Source organism: Electrophorus electricus, chromosome 1 (assembly GCF_041902795.1).
Source record: "Electrophorus electricus isolate QZ-2024a chromosome 1, ASM4190279v1, whole genome shotgun sequence".
Taxonomy (NCBI): domain Eukaryota; kingdom Metazoa; phylum Chordata; class Actinopteri; order Gymnotiformes; family Gymnotidae; genus Electrophorus; species Electrophorus electricus.
The window spans coordinates 6792790-6818720 of NC_137497.1; the positions used below are offsets into that span (position 1 = coordinate 6792790).

Consider the following 25931-nt stretch of genomic DNA (forward strand, 5'->3'; position numbering starts at 1 on the left):
TATAAATTGTAAAACTCCTCCACAGGTGAAGTTGTGTGTCTGATAATCTGAGCCATGGGTGTGAAACCAGTGCTTCCATTTGGGCAGCAGGAGAATTTGGGCTTTCATTTGTCAGGACGCTAAACGAGAAACTAACGTTGTCGGAGATGTGATCCTCACGAGCCCGAATAGAAGCATGGGTCGTGACTCACCACGACACGGCTGCTCATCACAGCCATATGGGCACACATCCGTCATCTCCAACTGTGCTCGTGGTGCGCCAAAGCACTTTATACAGATGCTTTGGCCAAGCCTCTCGCCAAATGCTATTTCGCACAAAAGCTTTCCAGAAAGGCCACAACTACAACAATAGGATGCGCCCTGAGAGCACACAGGCCTTTATTCCGTGGTCTGTTAGGCACACGCGTGTGCTTGTGCTAATGAGAATGTTTGGGTCATGTTTTTAGGCTGCATAGGATATTAGTGTTGTGGATATGGTGGTAAAAGTCCTCATTCTACCTACCAGATCCTTTTATCCTGAGAGACGTGATAAAGTGTGACTGGAAGCAGGCCCACAAATCTATAATATCTATTTCACAGGTTTGTAAACTACTGACAGGGCAGTGTGTGAGAGACACTGGAAATGCTGGTTTGGGATTGCCAAGAATGGTGTGTCAGGATTATTGGTCAGGTTGTGTTGGGATTGTAAATCGTAGTTACATGCATATTATCTGTAATGCTAAAAAGCTAGTTGTAAATGACAACTGGAGGTAGATGGTCAGATGGCAAAAAGCTACTTCTTTTGGGATTTAGCAATCATCTTTTCATAGCATTATGGGTAATCAGCAGAGTGGTTGTGGATTAGAGCTAATTCATTTTAGCACCACATCCACTGGGTTATAGGAAAACAATTGTATAACTGAAAGATTTGCACAATAAAAAACAATAGCAATTATTCTTATAATTGTGTAGTTTGTGAAGCCACACATGTATGTGTGTGTGTGTGTGTGGGGGGGGGTGTGCCCACGCATGTTTGTTTTGTGTTTGCTTCAACACTCTCAGAAAACACTCTAGCTACTAAAAGGTTGCAAACTCATTCATTTGCATTTTGTCTAGACGTGACATCACGTTTTATCCTTTTGTTTTCCATAAACAATATGTATTGACCTTGCATTGGCGGGGGTAACATGTACGTCTACAGAGCCAGAACGAGAAGCGCTCTTTTGTCTTTGGGAGAAGTAACACGCGTGGGAATTCAGCAGGAAGGCATTCCATCCCCTGCCATCTCATAAGCGTTTCTGGGGCACGATCCTCAAAAAATTCCTAATGAAGAAGAAACAAAAGGAGGAAGAAAAACAGAAAGCTGAACTAATTTAACTAATATCGGTAAGCAGCGTTTTTTAAAAAAGGAAAACACAGTCGAAGTCGCCCCTTTGTACTGATCTGAGAACAGTTTATAGTTGTAGTGGTAACGGTATGAACACAGGCAGGGTGAGGCAACTCTCTAGTGAGCCTGAGAACAGCAGAGGAAATGAAGAGTCCTGTGTCCAATCAGTCAGTCATCTAGATAATGACATCACCAATGGGGAGTGGCCAGAGCAAGCTAACGCAAAAACACTACTCTGTGTAATCTCCATTAAAGTAAATAAACAAATGAATTCAAAAGATATAAACGAATGAATAAATAAATAACCACAACGACATAAGTAAAAACTCTAGTTTTCATCTGTTGAATAAAGTCACCCCTCCCCCATGCTGGTCGGCCTGTTGGCCAGCCGTTAGCTTTTGCCAAATGTGCACACTAGTTAGCGCTCTTTAAACTGGGCGGCTTTATGAAGATACCGCCCAATTACAGCCAAATGAGAGAGTGCAGCCCTGGAGTGAAGGGGTTGGGGTGCAGGCAGGGGGGGGGGGGGGGTGTGGGTTGTAGGAGGGTGGTGGAGGCAGAGATCATACAAAGCTGCAGATGCACTTTCTTCATGTACACCCCCCTGTCCAATTACCAGCAAAATTCAGCAGAAAGATAATGCATCTGTTGATACCACAGTGGTTCAAATGTGATGTGGCAGGGTGGATCAGAAAAAAAGAAACACCTATAGGTCCGGGTGGTCAGCACTTATGGGACCTCCTGTTCAGTCACATGGCTTACGGCTCTTTAAAATTCAAATGTGAGCCACATTTAAACGCCAGCACCGAGGTTTAAGTCCTTGACCACAAGCTAATAGCTGTTCCATAGCTCGGAATCTGATCAGACAAAGAAAAAACTACATACTTTCCCGCTTGTAGCCCGTAAGCAGGAGAGTGTGTCTTAACGAGCAGCTCTCTGGAACGCCGAGCTGTCTGGTAACCCCGTTAAGATTGGGCACACGTCTGCAAGAACCCGATTTGTTCCGAATACACTCTGTTAACTCGCCAAAGGCACCACTGCGTTGGCATATACCTGTCCAACAACCATTGGTTAAATGTAGCACGGAGCTCTCCTTAACGACTTCTGCTGCTTCACACAGAGGGTGACATGCTCACACAAACACACACGCTAAAATATTTATGGTGTATACACATTAACCACTGCATACACACACACACAAACAGGCCCCAACTCCCTCATTCTATGGCAACGAGACAGGCTAGCCTGTTGCCGTTAAACCTTCAGTCATAAGGCCAGACATTGTTTAGACTACTGTGAGTTGTATTGTGAGTCACAAAGGAACAGAATGGAACCGTCTAGAACTACCAGGTTCTGCTGCTGCCTCCTGTCCCCATAATCAAGAACATGTTGTTTTGCTCCATGCCACAGCGTTGCATCATTCAACTGGCCCAGGCACTAATGGCATTAGTGAACTTGGAATTTGCCTGGAATCAGTGGTCCATTGACTGGTCAGATCCCGCCATCCGATACCCAAAGCTATGTTTATACCCGAAACCACAGCAATCTTATTGCAAGCTCTTGCTTTCCCCATTCCCATTCTAATGGCTAATAAATGCTTTAAGTGGTTTACAGCATTACACTTGGAGAGAGAAACAGCTGCTCACTGTGTCCACTGGATCTGCAATGAGCAGTCACATGACTCATTATTACTCACATATGAGTAGATTTACACGCCACCGATAAGTCTCGCACACATACACATGCACTGAATTGGTCACAGGTACATCTACAGCGTGACCAGATATTCATGTTCCCAAACAGTCCCAAAAGATAGCATGGTAACGATACTCTATAATAGGAGTGATTCTGTGTCACAGTAATGATACTCAATATTAGAAATGATTGAACGTCACGGTAATAATATTCTATACTAGGAATGTACATCACGATAATGATGGTCTATAATAGGAATGACTCTGCTTCACAGTTATGGCACTGTGTCACAGTAATATAAAAACAATGTGACGAATTTGATACCTTTGCTTGGTCACAATGCTTCTTTTCTGTGACCTTGGTGACCTCTAAAGGGGACTTAGCAGGTCCAATCACTCTCCATCGAGAGTTTACCTGCCCATCATAAATCGGATCGAAGACGTGCCTTAGTACCAGGGTAAATTAGGTTACAATGTTGCTTTTGATGACACACTTCATGCTGAGCATATATATATATATGGGTGACAGCCTGGCTATCTACACAACCACAATATCTTCATCCTCAGTACGTGTGCTTCCAGACATAAAAACCCCTCCAAACCCAATCAGGATTTAAGTGTTATCCAAAAAAAAAAGCATTCGCCACAGCATAGTGGGGACAAGCGAATATAATTGAAATCCTGATCGGGAAACAAACAAAGAGGCGGGTGGCTAGTGCTTGGCTGAGGAGCTCCTCCTCCAGCGTCCGCCTCCCCGATTTCGGGAGGAATTACGGCGAACAGGACGAGCCACGCCTTCGGAACGCAGGTCACGGACTCGCTCTCATCATCCCAGCGAGTTCCTGGCTCACTGGTTAATTACATCACATCCACCTTCTTCCCCGACGATGTCTTCGGGACATTATGTTTCTGAAAGTCAAGCGCTGACACCCCCACCAAAAACAACAGCCTCTAGCTACAGTATAAGAGAGAAATAATGTGGGTGTCAAGTTGACGAGTGTGGAAGCGAACACCGACAAAAGCACACAAACAAACAAACAAAATTACCTTTGATCTTCTATACTGTCTGAGGCCTTCCTTCTGAAGGTTTCAAAACCACCTTAACCATTACACACATACTTCAAAATCATATCAATACTGTCTTATGAGTGTAAATGCAATCAGAATTTCTCCCTTTGACTAGATACCCTGGTTATCCAGACTGATAACTGCTTGTGTAGAAACGTTGTTTTCAGCCCCGAACGTTGGAAGACCTCGACTCCATGTGCTCGCTACTCTCTCCAGGTGTTTTGACTAGGACGGTGTGTCTTGTTTTTTTTGTTTTTTTTTTGTTTACCTGCGCCAAGCAAGCGAGGCCCATATCGCTTTCCCGCGGCGCACTGTAATTCGGGTATAAATATCAGGCTGACTAATTGAGCGGTATTGTAAAGCAGGTAATCCTTGCCCTTTCCTACAGGTGTTACTGCGAGATTAGATGAAACCCGAGCCGCTCTGCCCTGCAGATCGCCGCTGCCGCGTAGGAAACCACAGATGCACAGCAACAGGGCCCATGTTAAACCAACATTCACCACCCATCCTCAGATGCCATTGTAGCCCCCTGCATTACCACCGCTCATCCTGAGAACACTGATACAGTAGTGGCTTTGTAAGCTGTAGGGCAAATATTCAAAATAGGGAAAAGTCACTTGTTTACTGTTGCTTGTTTTAATACACTTACTAAAATGTCTCTCCGTCTGCCGGTTTGCATCAGGGTATCGGCTTGGTGGTGATGTGCAAGGGACAGACGGCGAGGTTCCCCGAGTTCATTCATTATTAGTGGCATCGTATCATTACTGACGCTGTGTCATAAGGTGTAATGCGTAGTTAGCCTGGTGTTACAGAGTTGACGGCACGTGCTCAGGATGTGCAGGATACTGCAGGATATGGTATATGAGGTTTGCTGACATTTACGCTGAGTACATTCCGGAAAAGTGGATTAGAATCCTACATTTACAAAAAAAAATGTTCATGCATCTTGAACTATTCTTACATATAGTACTTTCCTACAAAACATACTAATAGTGTAACATTTCATACTAAACATTCACAGTGCGTGCTTTTTAACTAAGCATGCTCAGAGCCAGCTTGCCTGACAGACGAGTGAACGCTCAAGAGTGGGGGGTTAAATCTCCCCGAACGAACCCCCAAAATGCTGCCGCCTGCCCTAAACTCCCGACATTCACAAGAAGCACCGGTGCTAAAGGGATGGGGAAGTGAGGGAGGGAGAGAGAGAGATAGAGAGAGAGAAAAAAAGAGAGAGAGAGCACCAGAGAGAGAAAGAGCCACAGAGAGCACCAGAGAGAGAGAGAGAGAGAGGGTGAGAGAGGGCCATAAAGCAAACGCATCTACAGCTCCGTATGATCTCTGCTACAGCAGACGTCTCCTGCCACTAAGGTAATGGCCCAAACGAGCAGGCGGCATTGGGATGCCTCTGCCTTCACGCCTATGAGCTGGCAGCATGTCATAATCCAGCCCATCACACACACACACACACACACACACACACACACACACACACACACCCAACACACCTCCCTGTACCCCGGGTATATATCGGATCAGACCTGCTTCTCCCTCTCCACCAACCAGCGTGCATGTAACGAACACATCGCCACTAACCAGCGCTCGCTGCCCCGACCGTCACCTCCATCACCTTCATCCCTTCAGACAGCCCGACGCCTGAAACGCTTGTTACTCCAATCATCGTCACCCCCGCCATTCCCATCATTAAGTTCTGCACCGCAATGCACTTTGACTGTAACCACGGCCACCCAAATCCGGCGGGGCTTCCCCCGGGTTTCCCTCTTGCCAGAGGCTTCGGAATGTAAATCAGCTGAAACGGGGAGCAAGCAATCTGGGTGCAGAACCACACTTGCCCAAGTGGTCAGCACCTGCCTCCTCACTCACCGTAGACAAACATGTGTCCCCTAAGTTAACACACATGACAAACAAGAGACTAAAAATAGATAAGATGAATATGAAAAGGATGAAAGAGTTAAGTGTGATAAAATGTACGTGCCACTTTATTAGATGCGAGCATCCTTGAGTGTCTGCAAAAATACTCCATCTGCCAAACCTTAAGTCAAGTACATCTGAAAATGTTAGTGACAATTACAAATATTTAATATTAATGAAATGCTAGTTTATACACACTACTGATACATTTTTTAAATTTCGAACCAAACAGAAAAACAGCAAAATAGACTAAACCTCCTTAAAAAAGACAAACCCAGTGTGCAAGCATTACGAAGCAGCCAGTATGCTCAATGTGTATTGTCTGTGAGTAGATCAAGAGTTCCTGGAGGTCAGAGCAACCTAACCCAATAGGTTAAAAAAAAAACTACCAGCTGAGGAGAACTTTAGAGCCAAAGAAGGCTGCACTGTTTGGAGATGAGACAAAAAGTTTACGCTGGGAGGGTTGGATGCAGGAACAAAAAAAAGGTGACTCAGCAGTGTGATCTTTGTGGCTATAGAATGGAGGTGTTTGGGTCACCGCGCTCTTCTTCGTCAGCTTCCTCCGTCTAAATGACGAAGGACAGCTCTACATCTTTTATAACAGGGCATGCAGCAGGCGTCCAATCACGACTGAGCGGCCAGCACTCTGCACCCAGGCTTTCCCCTAAATGTTCACTGGAGATCAGGACTATCTAATTGACCATTCACTGGAGATCAGGACTATCTAATTGAATGTCCATTGGAGATCATTACTGTCTAACTGAAAGTTCAATGGAGATCAGGAGTATCTAACTGAACTATCACTAGTTAAGGAATATTTAATAATGTTCAATAGAGATCCATTTTAGCACAAGCAGGATGCATCCAAAAATCTACCCCAGGAAATGGTTGGACATGCCCGCTTGTCTTCCGATTCTAACATACACACCTGCCCATCGACATCCGATCTCGCCTAAGATCCAAGCACGGACGTGCGTGTTTAACACGGGCTCTAAATGGGGTGTAGAGAGATAGAAAACTGCTGGAAAGGAGCCACAGAGTCGGACAGAGAAGAAAAGGAGGAGGAAGAGTGTGAATATAAAAAAAGGAGACACAATGAAGAAAAAACAAAGAGAGAAAGAAAGAGGGGTTAGCAGCATGTGGAAAGCAGATCTGATCTCACTGGGTTCGGGCAAACAAACAAAAAAAGGCGGGTAAAATAGCAGGAGAGGAAACGGAGGGGGTCATCCGATGCCTGTGCGTCGGTGCTGGGTCTGCACCTCCCGGCTAGGGTTTCCCCCTCCAACAAAGAGCCACCAGCAAGCTCGGCCTTGCCGGGCACAAAAGCCGCGGCCAGAAAGAGGCAACACCTCTCCCCTTCGGGGCTCCCAACAAAGCGCTTTTGTTTTGGACCAAGATTGCAACGCGTTGCAATATCTATGCCCATCTTGGTCAGAATGTAAAAGAAATACTTTCCTTTGGCCTTTTTTATTTATATTTGTTGTGGGGTTTCCGGGTTGGTTGTCTGTGGTAGTTTAATGGTGGCAGTTTAATGGTTTAAGCAATGTTAACATTGTGGTGGATATCAGCAACCATACAGACTGTCACCATTCCCTTCTGCTCAGATGACGTTTATTATTATGCAACAACAGCAACAACAAGAAAAATCACCTTAGTGATTTGAAACTGAAAACCACCTCAAAGGGCCAAAGTGAAGTGGAGTGATTTCAAGGCTTTAGGTTTTGGGGGTTTTTTCCAGGAAATTTAGATGAGAATGGTTCTGTGTCTTCGGAACCCCGCGCTGGCATGTAAAAAGAAACCCAGACAGACGGTGCCGAGCCCATTCAGCACTAAGAACATGCCCCGGCGAGTGAGCTTTCTCAGCTGGAGAGCTCACAATCTCAGCTCTGCGGTCGGAGGCCTCTCTTTAATCGACACCTCGGGACAGAGCACCGTGTCCGCTCCTTGCCTCACCACAATATCTTTCACAGAAAAGTGAAAGTTAACGTCTGGTGTCAGAGGATACCCCTCCTCCCAGGCTCATTCTTCCTACAGGACAGGTCTGACTGGGTTTGGAGGGTGTTCCAAAGACATCAGAAACAGTGAGGCACCCTCCTGGTCTCGACTTGGACCTTCTTTTGCCAGTCAACACTGTCCATTTATTTATATTTACATTAGCTGATGCTTTTATCTAAAGTGACTCACAATTCTGACTGCACACAACTTGAGCAACTGAGGGTTAAAGGCCTTGCTCAGGGGACCAACAGTGTCAACCAAGCAGTGGTGGGTCAGAATCCTCTGGCAACCTTATGACTACTTGTCAAGTACCTTAACCATTGAGCTACCACTGCCCCACTAACATTTATGTTTATTAAGTCACCATTGAACCATGCTCATTATATACAGCAGATTAACAAAAAAACAACAAAACATCTGTATGCTGCTTCTGGTTTGGATTTGACCCAACGACATTGCCAGGTGGAGAAGCTCCGAGTGGTGTTTTTGTGAGGGTTAAGGCTGAAGTTGCTGGCCTTCCCCGCATGCAGAACCAGGTTCATGTGAGGCCTCGTAAACCCCCCTTAATGGGCCTGTCGGTGGCTTTTTTGATGAGTGCAGAACAAGAGACGAATGTTGCATCTCAGTTTACAGTCAAAGACACCCACCACAGCCACTAAACCACAAGGTGGAGTTATGCAATGAGTCATGATTGATAGGAAGCTGCTCTGGTGCATCTAGTAGAGCAGGTCCTGCAAGGTGCTAATACCACCAAAGGTCATGGGGTCACATGCGATCATACTGAATAATATGTAAGTTAGTCTTGATAAGAACAACATTCCTTTTTTCCTTGACACTTATCTTTTGATTCTCCAGCAACAAAAAGGGGTTTGGGCTTCCTGTGCAAACTGTGCAACTGCCCTGAACTCTTGCCAAAGCTCTTGGAGTTGTGTTTCCCTTTGACAGTTTCAAATTTCTGCTAAAACCAAAATCAATTAACTGCACTTGCAAGAACATTAAAATTCCCTGGGGAGCAGGACACCGCAGCCTTTCCACACCTGAAACAACTTCTGAAGGAAATAACCAGTGCAGCAAGTTAAACTGAAAACGCTGTACTTTATGGCGTCATGGCCCACAAGCGCACCAGACAGGGGGGACGACACACCACACACTTCGTGTCATTTCCCCTCAATCTCTGTGACTTGACCAGCAAATCAATAGAGCAAAACTCTGTTACTGGCAAACATTGTCATGGGAGGCGTTGTCTGCTGTGTGTCGTTTCATTCGGTCTGTCACCTCAGTAAGCAACTTTGCTAACAGCTAGCTAGCTAACTAGGGGCATAAGAGCATTTTTTTGTTTGTTTTTGTTTTTTTTAGAAGAGTCGACCTCCGCCGCCATCCAGAGGAAGAGGAGTGGGTCAGCATCGGAAGATTCAGCACCAGTGAACCACGGAAAAGATGCTGGTTCAGGATCTGAATCTGCAGCTGTAACACTTGAGGGTAGTAGCGGTGAACCGGTGAGATGACTGAGCCTAACGGGAGCCTAATGGATTGATGCAGGCTGGCTGGTTAACTGCAATTAGCTCACTAGCTAGCATTAGCTAATCTGATGGTGTTTTGAGTACTGATGAATACTGAGTACTGATTGAGTACTGATGAATACTGAGTACTGATTGAGTACTGATGAATACTGAGTACTGATTGAGTACTGATGAATACTGTAGGTGCCACAGCTGGCACCTGAGTTGCATCTCTGCTGCTGTGGCCTTACAGAGGTGTTCTGACCTGTTCAAATAACCGAAACAGAAAATGGCAAATTTCTGTGCTGCTTTTGGATGAGTGACATAAAGAAACAAACCAAACCAAAACCAAAAGTGCAAACCAAGGTTTCACCATGCAACGGAAATACCGTTCCAGAGCTCAACACTGACATTATAAAAACACAAAACGATACACTTAAGTCCAGCTCTAAGTTTTATTGATTTTCTTTTGTGCAAGGTGTTGCTGGTACATCAAAGAATGTTTATAGAGGTGGTTCCAATGAGAAAAGATGGTGTGGGGGAACTGACCTGCCATGAAAGGACAGCACCTTATATGGTAGTTTTTGAAACCTCTTAAATAACCATACTAATTATACTACTACATGCTATTGTTCTGTGTGCAGCTAGCTTGCATTGTTACCTTTTAATTATTTACTTTATTTTAGCAGAATATTTTTTCAATGTTCTACTTTGTATGCATATTTAAGGCCCCTTAAATCTCACTAAGCAAGTTTTTAGCAATACACACACACGTACATGTCACCTGACATTATGAAATAAACATACAAAACCAATTAAACTATAAAGAATTATTTTTTTTTGCCCATGAATACATAAATAAAAAGACACCACACATTTGCTTCAACTTCAGGCTTGAGTGTTAAAGTAAACATATCAAACATGAACTTCCCTTTTCTGATGCTGAATGCAAGAGTTTTTTTCCAAAAATGCCAAAACGTCTTAAGAAAAGCTGGTGGGGGGTGTCAGTTAACATGGCTTCCATTGTCCTTTGCATAACACTAACTGGCCCCAACTCAACTTATTTTACTAACATCAGAATGTTTTGAACAGAAGCATTCTAAATGAAAGCTAAAATAAATGTACAGTCTTACATGTAAATACATCTGTTCACAACAAATTTGGATGTATTATTGCATTATTGCATAGGAAATGCAGATCACTTAAAAAATGGCTCAGATACATGAATGAACACAGTGTGCTCTAAACACCTCCCCCCCATCCAACACTTCAGATTTACAGTATTTAACATTGTCAACATAGTAACAAAAATACTACAGAAAGTGACAATTGTCATTTCAAGGACATTGTTGCAAGATGGGAAAGCCATTGAACCTGTTGTCATAATCGTGTTATTGATCATTGTTTTGTGAAGCAGTGAAGGAAAACATGGAAAACCATCTCTGAATTGTACAAACAATGCTTAGAAAATATTAAAATTAAATTAAGCAATTAAATTCCGAAATTTCCATTTCACCAGTGTGAGCAGCTTTGAGTCATACTATATTCAGAAAGATATTGTGGCTATAGAAGAATACTATAACAAAGATTACTTTATTGGCTACTGGATATCAGTCTATTCCATAACAAAACTTCTATTCAGCTTTCATTATAGGTAATTCACTAGTCTGAATTACTACACGTTAAGTAGTCTTTACTTGTTTTGATTTTACCGTTAAACGTATGGACAGAAGACTGCGAGCTTTGCTTTTGGCAGACAAGACGTGCTCTCGGCGAAAGCCATGGCTTAGTTTGACGACATCCAAAGAGGCAGCCAGCTGGTTTAGCTAGCTACTGAAGAGCGAAGGTGTTGGCATATCCCAACACGTCCACGTCTGACAGCGCCAAAGGCCTGAGTCGTCGACGAGTAGCGGTGGGGCGAGGTGGGGTGGGGGGTTAGCGGAGCGAGGTCCGACGGCACTGGGCTCAGAGAGCCACAGCGCTACAGTGGTTCAGTGTTTTCCACTCATCGCTCTAACAAACCGGAGTCAGTCCCTGATGCTGGGGAACACCAAAATGGTCAGTGCTGGCGTTCCAGCCCTGTGTGCTGCAAGACGGCGGTTCAGAACCTTCTAAACAGTCATGGCTCTGGTGGCGCTCTTTGCTGGTTTAACTGTATGTTGTGAAATTGCTTTTTTTGGTTTAGTGGTTTTCGTTCCACACAATGCAGTTTTGAGTTTTAGAGATTTTCTTACTTTATTTTTATTATGGCTCTACTAACATTCAGATCTATTCAAGACTAACAGGAGGACAGGGAATTTCGACTGAAGCCTTAACTTCTGAATTAACTTAACCAAATGTCAGCGTTTCTTGCTTGGTGGCTGAAACCGCTGTTCTCCGAGCGCACGTCCTGAAACCTGGTACCTAAACCCTCTGTCCCCATCCCTCGCGTCGGGCCACTCACTGCGGCTGCCCTTTCGACTGGTCCTTCAGGACGCCCGTCTCCGTGGCGTGCCACACGTGCAGGGCGCTGCTGGAAGTGAGGAAGAAGAAGAGGAGGAAGGCTATAGGAAAGCCCACTGTGTCCACCATACCCCCAGCCAGGGCACTGAAGCTCAGTTTGCCCAGCACCTCCAGGGTAGCCAAGAAACTGTAGTGAGTAGCCTGAAATGGACAAAGAGGAGGAAACATTGGACGAGAGAAATCTGATCCAGTGGTGTCCTACCAAAAGTGTTGTGCTATTCCCATTCTGTCAGCACAGGATGTCCGAATTGAAGTGTTTTATTAACTTCCTAATAAACTTTTGTATACCATTATAATTACAGAATAAGACAGCGTTGATAAAATCATTGTTTCGAGCGCAAGTCTTGGCTCAACGATGCTATGAAAGGGTAACATTTTGGGTCAGTGAGACTGATCTTTGTATGTCTGAAACGAGGAGGTAAGTGACTCATTTAAATACATGCTGCAGTGCTGGAATGGCTTCTTTGCTGGGCACAGGCAGCAGTTACTCCACGGTGACCGATGATGGTTGAACTTCTGGACTGTTCAACTATTAGCACCACAATGTTTTTTGGGTTTTTTTTACTCCTCCAGGACCTGAAATTGATATCGCCCCCCACTTCCCCAGGCAACATATTTTTCCACAGTACAGTGCTGATCAATCAATCATATAGCTAAACTACCTCACTGTGCGTGTTAGGAGTGTTACCCTATGACTATCAATGAGGAGGAACCAACAGCAGAAATGACCCTCTAAACTTCTCGCTCCCTGCACGAAGTGCAGCTTTAGTCTTGACGGAGGCCGCATGGTGCTGTGATGAAGTTCTCTGCAGGTGCGTCTGCGTAAGGCCGCTCCCTTTAAATGCCGTGGTGGACCTGACGGGGAGACGGCTCTCCTTGCTCACGATGGCCCCGCGCTGGAATTAAGTGGAGCGCTTTTATTCCTGCAGACTTGTTTAAGGTTTCGCTCTCCAGGGGCTTTTCGCAAGCACTCACAGTATTGGCTTTCTGTCACCCAATACTAGTTTCAGGACAGGAATAGATAGACGACCACACACACACACACACACACTCACGATATATACCACTGTCAATTCACCGGCAGATGACCCGTCGTCCTCATTTTTGACATTTCTGGACAAATTTAGCTTCTCAAGACATAATGCGGAAAAACAGGACTAACAGTGCTGTAACTTTTGAAAGTGGAAGTGATTCCAACGTGTACTTGGAGAGAGCCAGAATCTAGGGCTTGGAGTGATGTCAGGAACCTGTGGTTCTTAATGACTTCTGTTGCTAAATTTATTAGGCTAAAGACACGAACGAGCTTAGCTAAGGTGGAGAGTGAGATGGCGTGCTTGGGAGGAGCTGCGTACTAATCCTTAACTCGCTGAGAGACGGGTTCTCCTTAACACACACACACACACACACACACACACACACACACACACACACACACACACACACACACACACACACACACACACACACACACACACACACAGGAGCACACATGTTAAAAGTAGCTCTGTAAGTATTCTGCTTGGGTGTGTGTGTGTGTGTGTGTGTGTGTGTGTGTGTGTGTGTGTGTACTTGTGTATGTGTGTGCGTGCAGACATGCGAATGAACTCTTACTACCAGTCCTTTGTAGTGCTTCATTTGTGCATATTTGGAAGTTTTTGTTTTAATTTATATTTGTGCTAATAATAATAATAATAATAATAACAACAATAACAATAACAACAAATATGCGCCTTTTGCAATGAACGATGGGCCTCGGCGAGGCGTCCCTGCAGTGGCGGTATCGCCTATTCCCCTTGATGTGTGGATATAAAAGTGCCTGTGACTGACACTCAAACAGGCCCGGGGCTCCCTGTGACAGGCAGGAGAGGGGATGTCTGGGAGCAGCGCTGTCAGCCCTACGTCTGCCTGCACATGCACACGCAAAATTTAAAAAATAAATAAAACACACCACAACTCTGGGTTTGGAATCCATAGCGAGGACACGCAGAGGCACCCGGAGCAATTCGCTCATTGTCGGATCAGGGTTTAATACATAAACGGGTGAGCGGCTGTTAGCAGCAGGAAGTCGCGCTAATCTGGGATTGAGAAGGGGGGCGTGCCGCGAGGGTGCGGGACTCGTGTAGGATCAGGCCACAAGGAGCTGTCCCGAGCTGCGTGCCAGGCTGGGGACGCCCCAAACCGACAGAGTAGAACCAGCGGGAACCGGGAGAGGCCGACAATCATCTTCCGCCAGCCTGCTATATACACTCGAACGCTCCAGACTGCGGCTGGCGAGCGGCGTGCGCGTACGTTCTTCGCCTACCCGAAAGGAAACAGCTCAAAGGTGCACTGAAAGCGCAGGCGTCTGGTAACAAGTACACAGAGTTCTGATTGACTCCCTCCTCTTTCTGCTACAAAACTGCATGCGGTAACATGAAGGTAATGATAAATGTTCCAGCTGTTCTCTAAACAGTTTGCACAGCAAAACTGCTTTCTGAGTAGCAAAATATATCGGCCTAGCACACCGCCAGAATGGACAAAAACCTTTATGCAGTTTTTGTCTATATTATACTGTTTTGACTCACATTTTAGACTAAATAGCCAATCAGAAAGTATATTTGACTCTGCATCAGAGGCTAACAGCCAAAACCTTAGCAGGGCTGGAGGGTTTTTTTCTGACTGGTCCATGAGAAGGCACGATACCTGGATGCTCTCTTCAGCTCTCTGTGTGCAGTTCATCATGCAGGTGAAGGTGAGTGTGGTGATGAGGCCCGCGATGAAGTGCTGCGCACTCAGACTCAACACAGAAATCCCTAAAAGTACACACACACACACACACACAATTTCTAAGGGAATAACAGAATGAATTGATTCAACAGGATACCATGTAATTCTATTCTCCTACGTACATACACTCATTCATATCATGAAGCTAAATAGCCAATTGAAATGTTCAAGACATTTTTTAAGGCTTTATTACATTTCTTAAACTCCGCCTGAGGTTTTCATTTAAAGGAACAGTTTTTAAACTTAACTACTGCGTCTGAAGCATGTGGTCTGTGGGTGACTACGGACATCGTTCTGACAAGTGCTTAAAGAAGAAAGTTGAACCCTGTTGACTTGAAATGCAGTTTTAATTGGCACCTAGAGGCAGCTGTTGAGCAACGCTTAAGTATTCCTTTAAGCAGATCCTCACTTTAGCAGAGTCACATGAAATTGAAATTTTTTGCTGGAGGTAGCAATCTAATAAATCATCGTATCTCAAAACGAGGACAAGTGTCAGCTTCCCTCTGCTAATACAGTTATACTTACCACAATGTGGACACAATATGCCAGACCACTGCGTACTGGAATGGCAACAGCTCATTTCTATTGGCCAACCGAAGGCAGGGACGGATCAGAGGGCGGGGACGGAACCAAGAACGGAACCGACGGCGGAGACGGAATTGCTGCTTTGTATTCAGCGGGCTGCGTCTCCCAAGTTGCGCAGCAGTGAGAAATGCAGCAATCTGAACGGCCTGGAATCAGTCAACTCTGTCTAACTAGAGTTCTCCATTATTTTATCCAGGAACCATGGGTGGAGAGATCAGGCAGACTCATAAAATGCTCATAAAAATATTTTCAGCAGGAATCTTTTTTTTTTTTGTGGGGAGGTTGTGGTGGAGGTAGGTCGAAAGTATCTTTGTTCTGTTTTGGAGGAAACACCGGAAGATAGAGAGCGAGGGGGGGTGGGGGGAGAGAAAGTCATCAAACGGGCCTGCTGACAAAAACCCCGACTAAAAAGCCTGTACTGCGTAGCGGCAGCAAAGCGGAAAAATAAAAGGAAAAGACTAGGCAGCTAAAATCCAAGCTGCTCCCGAACACTTTCTCTTCCTATTTTCATTAAATAAACATCCGAAAACGTTTGGGGGGGGGATGCGGGGCCGATTATTCATTTATCAAAGAGAGCCGCGAGAATGCGAGACGAAAAACGCTGCCCCGCGCGCACACGGAAACGCTGCCCCGCGCGCAGACGGAAACGCCGCACTTCTCCGTTACTCAGCGGCGCCGCGAGCCACACGGAGGGGAAGGAGGGCGACAGAGGAGGTTTCGCGAAGTGCCGCGCCTGCCAGAATGTGAGCGTTTACCGCCATCGAAATGCCACGATTTTGTCACGGAAGTATGTAAAAATCTAGGAATTCGTGCAACATGAACCAAAAATGAATGAGGGGGAAAAAAAATCTACTGCCACATTTAAATGTCTACACTTTTTTTTTTAAGTTTCAATCAGGAATCGTAGAATCAGGAGTGATTCCAGACTAGTAAATTTGGGAAACATTTTTTCATGGCCAGCTGGTGTCACTCGTTTTTTGTGTGTGTGTGTGTGTGTGTGTGTGTGTGTGTGTGTGTGTCTTACCTTTCATAAGGGAAGAGGGCTCCAGCACAGTGAGTAAAGAGCACTGGAAAACCATGCCAACAGTCCGAATTACGAACACACGCCTCATCAATAAGCCGAGGCTGAAACACACACCCACACACACAGAAACGGGAAAAGTAGCTTTGTAAGAATACTGCTCGCGTGCATGTGGGTCAACACACACAAGGCTCCAATATTAATGAGATTAGAATTTCCCACTACTAGATTTTTGCCAGTATGAGTGCTGAATTCTGGGGGTGTTTGTTCTTGAGTACCATACATTATAATGCCTTAAGAGTCCTTCAGCACCGTGAAAGGTTTCACAAACATACAAATTCATCAGACCTCAACAAGTCTAATTTTCCTCAAATGTCTATAACATTAAAACAAATGAGAAAAGACCTTGACACTTGGGTCACAGCAGCACACAGACAACAATACAGATTACAGAAGCGCACACATACACTCAGACAGTCTAATTGATTCCCTGTTAGTAGTTAAAGAGCCTCCTGGTGAGCCTGCTTCATGGCATAATCAATAACACTACAAGATCCACAGCCACTGGCTGATTAGACTCAGTCTAATTAGTGACCATCAGATGCTTCCAACCCCCCCCCCCCCCCCCCCACACACACACACACACACACAAACAATCTACTACTGCCAATCAGAACAACCAGTGGACCCTGTCAATCATGCACACACACAAACAGCCCCCTGGGCCTGATAATTTTATTGTGTGTGTGTGTGTGTATTTTGGGGTGACTTATCACAGGACAGCCTGGTACAAGAATGTCATATGTCCATTACCCCTAAAACCTGCCACATTTTAGTAAATCATAACTAAGCAGACTTGCAGAAATGAAATGAATACTTGTATAGTCTGCCTCTGAGCACTAAACTCAAATATATGCTAGATATATTATAAGGAATCATCATAGCTTGCATTAAGATGGTGGGGCAGGTCTGGGCTTTCAGACAGGGACTAAACTCAACTACCACACACACACACACACACACACACACACACACACACACACACACACACACACACAGACAGACAGACAGAAATCCAAAATCCTGTGGAAAGCCTTCCCAGAAGGAGGAGACTCCTGCCGGTGTAACGTGTAGGTCTCTCCATACTTTTGTCCATGTAGCGTATCTACAGACTTCCTTTAAACCTTGATACAGAAAGAGAGAAGATAGGCTGGGAGTGGAATTACTCTGAAGTCACGGGAGAGACAGAGGAGCCGGAAGCCCCATGGTGGCCGGTCCGTGTCTCCTCTTCTCGCTACCTTTCTCCCAGCGGACCATCAGTCTGCTAGCATAAGGGGGGGGGGGGGGGGGGTCGAAACGGAGGGACAGATGGAGTGGAGATGCTGGGAGAAAAATGGAGAAAGAAAGAGCTTGAGAAGAGATGGAAAGATGGAAAGAACGAAAAGGCTATGAGAGAGAGAGAGAGAGAGAGAGAGAGAGAGAGAGAGAGAGAGAGAGAGAGAGAGAGAGAGAGCGAGAGAAGGAGAATAACTGTGCGTGAGAGAAAGAGAGATCAACCAAGAGAGAAAGCAAGCAATTCGGACTCCCAGTATCCCGCGCAGCACTGTCGATAAGACCGCCGCTCTCAGATTCCCGACTGCGATCCGTATACAGGGGTCAGCCTCCGGCCACTCGAGCGCTTCAGATGGGGCTGGGATAAGTGTCCAAATTAGCTTTCAGCGGCCCTGAGCAGACAACGGCGGAAACCCGACCTGTGGGAAGCAGAACCCTAAATGCGCGACTGGGGCGACGGATCCGAGCCCTGCGTGTGAAACACACCACACCACCCCATTCATAGCGAGGGAGGGGAGAGGGGCAGATAGAAATGACTTTACACTTCCCAACACACTCCCGATAGGAGACACACTACCTCCTTCTATTAGCGGGCGATTTGCGCAGGTGTCCATTACCAGACCCAGGAGAGATGAAAAGCTAGAAGATCTCAGCCCAAACATACCCACTTGAATTTAAGGCTGAAAACAAATAGGAACTCCAGCGTTCTTGCATACGTACCTACGGATTAAACGGCTGCTAGGACATGTATCGACATTGGCCAGACAAAGACATGCCGAGTTCAGATTATTAACGGAGCGGCGGTGCGTCATGTTAACCGGGCGCCACACCCATCACAGAAGAGCGAGCAGGTGTGGGAGATTACGTAACCTGGTGTGAATCCTGGGTTAAGCATGTGAAATGGTTCAAAAAGGAAAGAAACCCACCCGTGTACAGACAGCGGGAGGCAAATGTGAACCGTTGTAGGTTCTGACAGGAAAACTGCAACAATAAATATTTTTAATCGAAATACAAGCTAAATAAGTCAGAAACAGTAAATTACATTTATGGCATTTAGCTGATGCTTTTATCCAAAGCGACTTACAATTATGAATGAGTACAAGTTGAACAATTCAGGGTTAAGGGCCTTGATCAGGGGCCCAACAATGGCAACTGGGCAGTGGTGGAGCTTGAACTAGCAACCTTCCGATTGCAAGTCAAGTACCTTAACCACTGAGCTACCACTAATTCATACTGCATTCTACTTCACGCATGGATTTAGTGTTACAATAGGTATTTGGCAAGACTGAAAGGTGCAGCATTTGAACATTAAAATCAATCCCCCAGGCCCCCTCCGAAACACCCTCCACCCCCACATGCACCTACGCTGTATGAATATTATTTCTGCCATGAACATGTCAATCACATGAAAGGCAATCGGAGCGGTAAATTCCACTTTTCCTACACTCCGCTGTTGTTACCAAACCAGCTCCTAGCGAAAGGCTTCTAAGCTGCGACATCCAATTCCAAGTTTTGAAGAGTTTGATGAGTTAGTCGAGTTTGGGTGAGAGTGATCAGCTGTTTGGTTGGGCCACTGTGGTATTCTGTTCCTCACTAGACTTGATCTGAAATCATCCTGTTTATGACCCTCTGGTCTCAGACTGTGTCTCTACAGCGGCATGCAGTTTTACACTGATTCAGGCACAGCATTTACTGCCTAAACCCCTGTACTCCACTAGTATAACAGAGACCAAAAACTGATCTTAAATCAACATTAGAGGGTTTACTGCTGCGTTTCTGTCTTCACAAACCACACTTCCCTGAAGCAGTTGTGTTTACTTCCATTACTCTCTGGCTCTCTCTTGGGCCTAGCGCTCACACACACACAATATGTGCTTAAACACACATACACTCACACGCACTCGATTACACGCAAACACACACACATCCGCACACCATCACATATAAAAATACAACAGAGAGAAGCAGAAAGAAAGACCCAAAGTGGCCTTTAGTGATGGATACTGTAACAAGAAAAGTAACGAGGGACAGACCATCAGACGAACAGAAAGCAAGAGCACAGAGATACAGTGCAAAAGACGACAAACATTGGCTGGGACAAGACTCTAAGTCTTTTGGAATCATCTGGATTACAGTTTGAAATCAGTGTGACCTGATCTTCATCAAAATCATCGAAGAGATCAAGGGATTCCAACCGGGAGAAAGTGGAGCAGATATAGTTTACAAATGCACAGAGTTCTGTACAGGTGCTGCCGCCTGTAGTAGACTCATGCTCATACCGAGATCGGTGCATGGGTACAGTGCACCACTCACAATCCCTTGCATTGTTTTCATGGGGCCATCATCATAAACCCACTGCACAGCTGCATAGCCTGCATGGTCCACAGCACTACAGGGACTATGGTCCAAGGAGAGCAGAGCTAAAAGTTGACACAGTTGGGAAAAAAGCTAGGATATGTTTGGAGAAATACAAAACATGGCACACAAGTGCCAAAACCTCATGCTAACTGCGAAGCTGCTACCTCAGGGCCTGGAGAGCTATCAGTTGTTGAAGATCCAATAAACTCCAAGTTGCAGCAAGAAATTCAACAGTAGAATGTCAAGACACCTGTGTGCAGGCCTGGACTCTGAAAGCACTCTGGAAACATTCAACAGTTCATGTAACTGATTGGCTACTTTGGATCAGGTCTAATTTGTAAAAGGAGTCTAAAGCCAGGATACTGTACCTTGTGTTGTTTTGATTTGAATATCCATCCAAGGTCCAGGGTTGAATACCTCTCTTCTAGATTACTGCCAGAAGGCTTAAAGAATGATTGACATATTATTCCCCAACAGGGTTACTGCTCTTGCCTTTGAGTGTTTAAACTTTTTTTTGCTCCCTCAACAGACACAGCATTGTGAAAATCTTGCACATGGTTGTTAAATGCATCTGGCTTTGTTTCTCATTATGACATAGATGAAGATCAGGTCACATTTCAGAAGCCGCACTCAAGCAGTAATACCATTAGATATCACGGCTATGATATTCGCAGTTGTTTTCTAATTACCTCTGTACCTCTTAAGCTCATATATAAATAAGGAGACAACAGCTGCAAAAGGTCAAATAAAAATGCTTTTCTTTAGGCAAAAAGAGATCTGATGGAGCTCTACTAATCTGCACGTCCTGTGAAGTCACCCCATGTAGAAGAGTCTGCTATAAGAGCTAGCCTAAGTGTATGAATCAGAAGTCACTGTTTGTGCTACCTGTACTGGGAAAGTAAGAAACCCCCGACAGAGGACCCGCCAATGGAGAACGCCATCGCGACCAGGCCGTTCCACAGGCCGAGTTCACGCGCCGTCATGTGGTGGTCCAATAGGAAGAGTGGGAACATGGAGATGGCCCCCTGCTCACCTGATGACAAACAAAACAGAGTCAAAAAAATAAATCAATCAATCAATCAATCAATCAACACCCCACCCCACCCACCCACCCACACCCATCCACACACACACAATCACTTCACTTCGCTCCCCAAATCTCTGTATTACCTCATGTTTAAGAAAGTTGGGGTTTAGACATGAGATGAGAAAGGGTCCATTAGGACTGTATTTCAATTACCCTTGACCAGCTCTTAAAACAAGACAGCGACCATGAAAGACAAGGTTCAGGAGTCATGGAATTGTTGGTGTCTTTGGTTTGGCCTTCTTGCAACAAGTAGTCCATTTACTCCAACAGCGCGCAATAATTCATAATTGCGTTTACATGACGATGTGCAACACGATAGTCACCTTGCTCACTGATCCTGTTAATGAGATTGAAAAATACAGTCACCATTCGCTTTTTGGAACAAAGGACTTGTCACTTTAATTCAGATAATTCCGAGGAAAAGTCAAGCCGCGTTCTTCTGTCGCGCACCTGAGGAGCGCGAGAGCGCTCTCTTCGCATCAGAGAAGCTCCGGTTAGCCCGCCGCTGTGTATTATTTAACGGCAGTGTCATTATTTATGGAGCCTGCATTCAGTTCGACAGCAAGACAGCCCCGTGACTGACAGTTCTGAGACCGCCATCAAACAGACATCGAGCGTTAGGGGTCCCCGCGATAAGAACGGAACGAAACAAAAACAGAAAATCAAATCAAAAAGTTATCAGACTCGCACGCCAAAGTTCCCGTGCGAACGCTGACAGCACCACGTGAACGCTTTTGACAACACACTGACAACGCTTTCTTCGTGGGTGACTGTTTGAGGCACTGGAACTAAAATGTGTAAAGGATCCGTCTATAAAAGGTAAAAAACACGAACAAAGGGGAGATTTATTTTTCACATTCAGCAAATCTTTCTCCATTTTTTCCCCATTCCGTTACACATGGAGCTGGAGCAGGCAGTCTGTTGTTTTAAATGTCGCTTTTCCTTCACTTTCAGGTGAAAACTTTTCAGCCTGTAACAAGGACAACCACCAATTCCCATCAAATCAGTCCAAACCAGTTCAGCTTTAACAACTTCACCAAACAGATGCTTGAGTAGGCCGTGACCTGCAGCGGTAAGTTAGAACATGTATGCACAGGAGCAAGAATGAGGAGTAACTGAAGAGCATAACCCCGCATGGGTATCTGACTGGCACTGTGCTGCTGTGGACAGAGACAGATTCGATCTCGCACCATTCTGATTGCGACTTCAAGAATAATTCAATAAAATTCTTGGATACTTTTTTTTTTTTGCTTTTCTAATGAAGAGACTGGACAGAAACATTATCCATTTCTAGAAATACTCCCAATTGCTAACGACCGTCCATTACTGTTCATATTTCATTAGGCGTCCACCAAGAAGAGTTGAGGGGACAGACGAGACCAGAGAAGAGGAGTCAAAAAGAAGGGTTGTGTAAGAAAGCGAGAGGGATACTACAGCACACAGGAAACAACAGGCGAGGGGGAAACAGACGGACGTGACTAAGAACATTTAGAAAATGACTCTTACTGGACTAATCCTGAGCAATTTGGCTAAAAGCATAAGCTGACAGAGGCAAGTATATGAGAGGGTTAGCAGGGTTTGAACCTGTACACCTAGTTTACTCCTGCGGGTCTTCAGAATGGCGGGTGTTGCGGAACAGACGGCTAAATAGGTCCTCTCTGTGCCTGTAGGTCACCGTGCTGTGTTGTGTTTGTTTTCACCAGCCACACCACACCCCTAGAAACGTTCCAAAAGCAAAAACAATGCATTTACCATGTCTGGAATACAGCCAGCTCTGGTTTATTCCTCTTCCGCTGTGCGGCACCACGACAATCGGTCAGACAAAGAGAGAGCATCCTTGCCGAACTATCGGTTTCAGCCTTGTATTCGTGTGTGTGTGACGATATGGGAGGCTGGCTGCAGAGTGAAGAAATGTACCCCATTTACTCACGACGCGTGTGACGAGGGCGAACACCTCTACACCTGAAACAAGAGCCACACATCACACCTGTGCCTGTGTTGCACAACGGACCCAGAGAAAGGCAAACGTATAGGCCAACGCCTGGAGTTTGGAGGTGATCACGAGGCACTCCAGCGGGATGGACAAGCACATCCATAATGGCGGAGCGTCTCACCATTACGAAGTCCATCAGGTGACAGCGTTTCGAGTGGAGGTGCATTCAAGAGGTTCTGCATTAGTTCTTTAGTTATTCCCTGCAAGGTATTCTCCGCACACAGACCGAGCAACCTCATATCGTTAGCGTGGACTTATAAGATCCTTGTAAGATTGTTCCACCCTTCCCTGGCACTGAGAACTCCTAGAAGAAGAAAAAAGACTGGGTAGGAGGGTAGTTCTAATTGCAGTGTTAATGCTGGCCACCTTTGAGTGTCCTTTCCAAAAGAAGGTATATTCTACACCCTCATCCTTAGGGGATCCTTTACCCAGGCGTCTGAAGCCTGTTTCCACCCAAGGCGGTAATGTCTCTGTTCAGAGAAGTTTCAGAGTGCCTCTGTTGAACCCCTGGATGAATCAGCTCAGCAGAGGCCCAGGATGACCAGTTCCTCATTATACACCACCCCCAAATAGCTCCCTGTAGTCCTCCTGGCTGCCTCTGGAAAGCATCAGCCTCTAGTCGGGGTCTGCCACCGCGCCCTGTGCCAACTCCCCAGATGAGACAGAGGAAACTCCACACCTGGCCCAATCTCTGCTCCATCACATAACCCTGAGCTCTCTCATCTCTGAACACCAAGAGAATCACTTCGTTTAGGTACATGGTGAGTGCTGCCAAGGACACGAACGTTCCTGAGAAAAATGTACCCTCTGCTATACACTCCTCTGTAGTTCCGCCAGAGACCGTTCATGTCACGTGGGTGAAATGCACTTCCAGGTTACGAGGGGCCATTACCTCCACTACTTCAGGGCTTAAATATATGGCAGCTTCTCACTGGCCACTCAGAGAGAGGCAGTTGTCATTTTAAGGATGCAACCAAAAACATTTACAATCTTTTCTCCCTCACCCCCTTTTAAGGCAAAGTAAGTAAACTCCAATTGATCAACTAAGTTTTGAAAAATAAGGACAGAGATTCACTGATGAACAGAGTTATTTTGTTGCTAACAGTGCCCACCTTGTGGTGAGTTATGTTAAAAGTGAGTGAGTGAGTGAACAAAGGTGATACTGTGATAAAAAGATGCAACAAAATTCTGGTTAATACCCCCCACCAGCTAATCTTTAACCATGTCAGTGTGCACCAGTGTGTTTCAGCATACTGCGATACATTCCATAATGTGTTTGCAAGATGTAGCTATATTACTGCCCCACTCTATATGCTCCTTTTCACTGCTAAAGCTAAATTACCTCCATTTGGAAATAGGTAATCTGCTATCCAAGTTGCTGACTCACTTTTGAAAAAAGTGCTCTAATGGCTAATACAAAACATGCAAAAAAACCCAGTTCAAGGGTTAGCAAAGAAATTAGCTGATTGCGTTTTCTCAGTCAATACTGATACCTGAACAACGGCTATCAGTTGATACCAAGTACCAATCTAGTACTCTTTTCTTTACCGTTATCTGCAGAACTGATTTGTCACCACACTTCCCTTCCTAATTATAAAAGAAAAAAAAAAAACTAAGAGAAGAAAAATGTAAGGTGGTGTATGCAGCTTGATAATGTTACAGCAAAAACATTAATTACTATTCCAGTGTAAAACTCTCAGACCAACAATATTCTTCCAATATCTAAACAATCACAAGACAGCAGGGTTTACAATAAAATAAACTACTGAATGAAAAATCTTGGAAAAATTTTAAAACATAAAACAAGCATAGTTCTGTTCCTCTCAAAATCTTGCTTTAGGGTCTTGGAAATTATATTTTGATATTTTCCCAGCCAGAGTATGTAACGAAATGATCTTAAAATTCCCCACACTTCTTCATCCACTCACAATACCACCACCTGTACTACGCCACAGTGGTTCCTCACGAGCGTCCAAGACCCACAAGCTGTAGTGTGTCCAAGGCCCTGTGTCCTTCCTAGCCCCACACTGTCAAATTTCCCTCAGTTGCGGCTGAACTGTTGGTGTATAATCCACAAAATTATTTAGCTACCCCATAGTTCCACAATTTGAAAATCTAGCAGTATTCATCTACTCCAGGCTATTATTAATCTTAGGTTTAAAATGACATGAAACCCACATCTGAGCTAGAAGCTTCAAACACCTCTAGTGAATTTATATCTTGTAGACATTGTCAGGTAAGCAACGGTTAAGTGTGTGTTCCCAGAACTACTTTTTTGAGAAGGCAAACTGTTCTGTGGTGGTAGATGTGTGATCATGTGGCAAAATCCCACATTTTCTTTCTGTTATTTTTGTAGGTTTCAGAGACTTTTTGAAGTTTCTTGTGCCTTTGAAACACATCCGTCAGTGTGCTACTGCATCATCTCCTTCTGTTTGGCTTCCACAAATGTGCTATTTACCGTGGCGCTTCTGAAGGCACTGCTCGTTTGAGTTTTTTGTATTTCTAGGTGCTACTACTCAAAAATCTAGATCTGCAAAGATTATAATATTATATTATAATACTATTGCATATTATTGCTAATATGCAAATAAACTCCCACAGTTCTTGATGACAGTACACTGGGGCCAGTGTAACACTGTGGAAAGTTATATATCCACATTCTTTTTAGCTGGTATATTTAGGTTATATTGTAGTGGAATGTTAATAAAATTGCACTGTTAAAATTTTAATGATGACTGT

General features: G+C 44.9%; 1 protein-coding gene across 4 annotated transcripts in view; it reads right to left on the reverse strand.

Moving 5' to 3' along the window:
* Positions 1-9989: 9989 nt before the first annotated feature.
* Positions 9990-25931, reverse strand: part of slc33a2 (solute carrier family 33 member 2) — a 28777-nt gene continuing 12835 nt past the window's right edge. For 3 of the 4 annotated variants that reach the window (XM_081710465.1, XM_081710459.1, XM_081710463.1), the window contains exons 3-7: positions 20998-21145; positions 16426-16526; positions 14733-14842; positions 11992-12191; positions 9990-11588 (exon numbers count right to left, since the gene is read on the reverse strand). In XM_081710465.1, the coding sequence (XP_081566591.1) occupies positions 11576-11588; positions 11992-12191; positions 14733-14842; positions 16426-16526; positions 20998-21145 (572 nt within the window). In that variant the 3' untranslated portion in view covers positions 9990-11575. Of the gene's footprint in view, positions 12192-14732; positions 14843-16425; positions 16527-20997; positions 21146-25931 lie in introns of all 4 variants that reach the window. The other variant, XM_035526366.2, reaches the window with a different exon arrangement.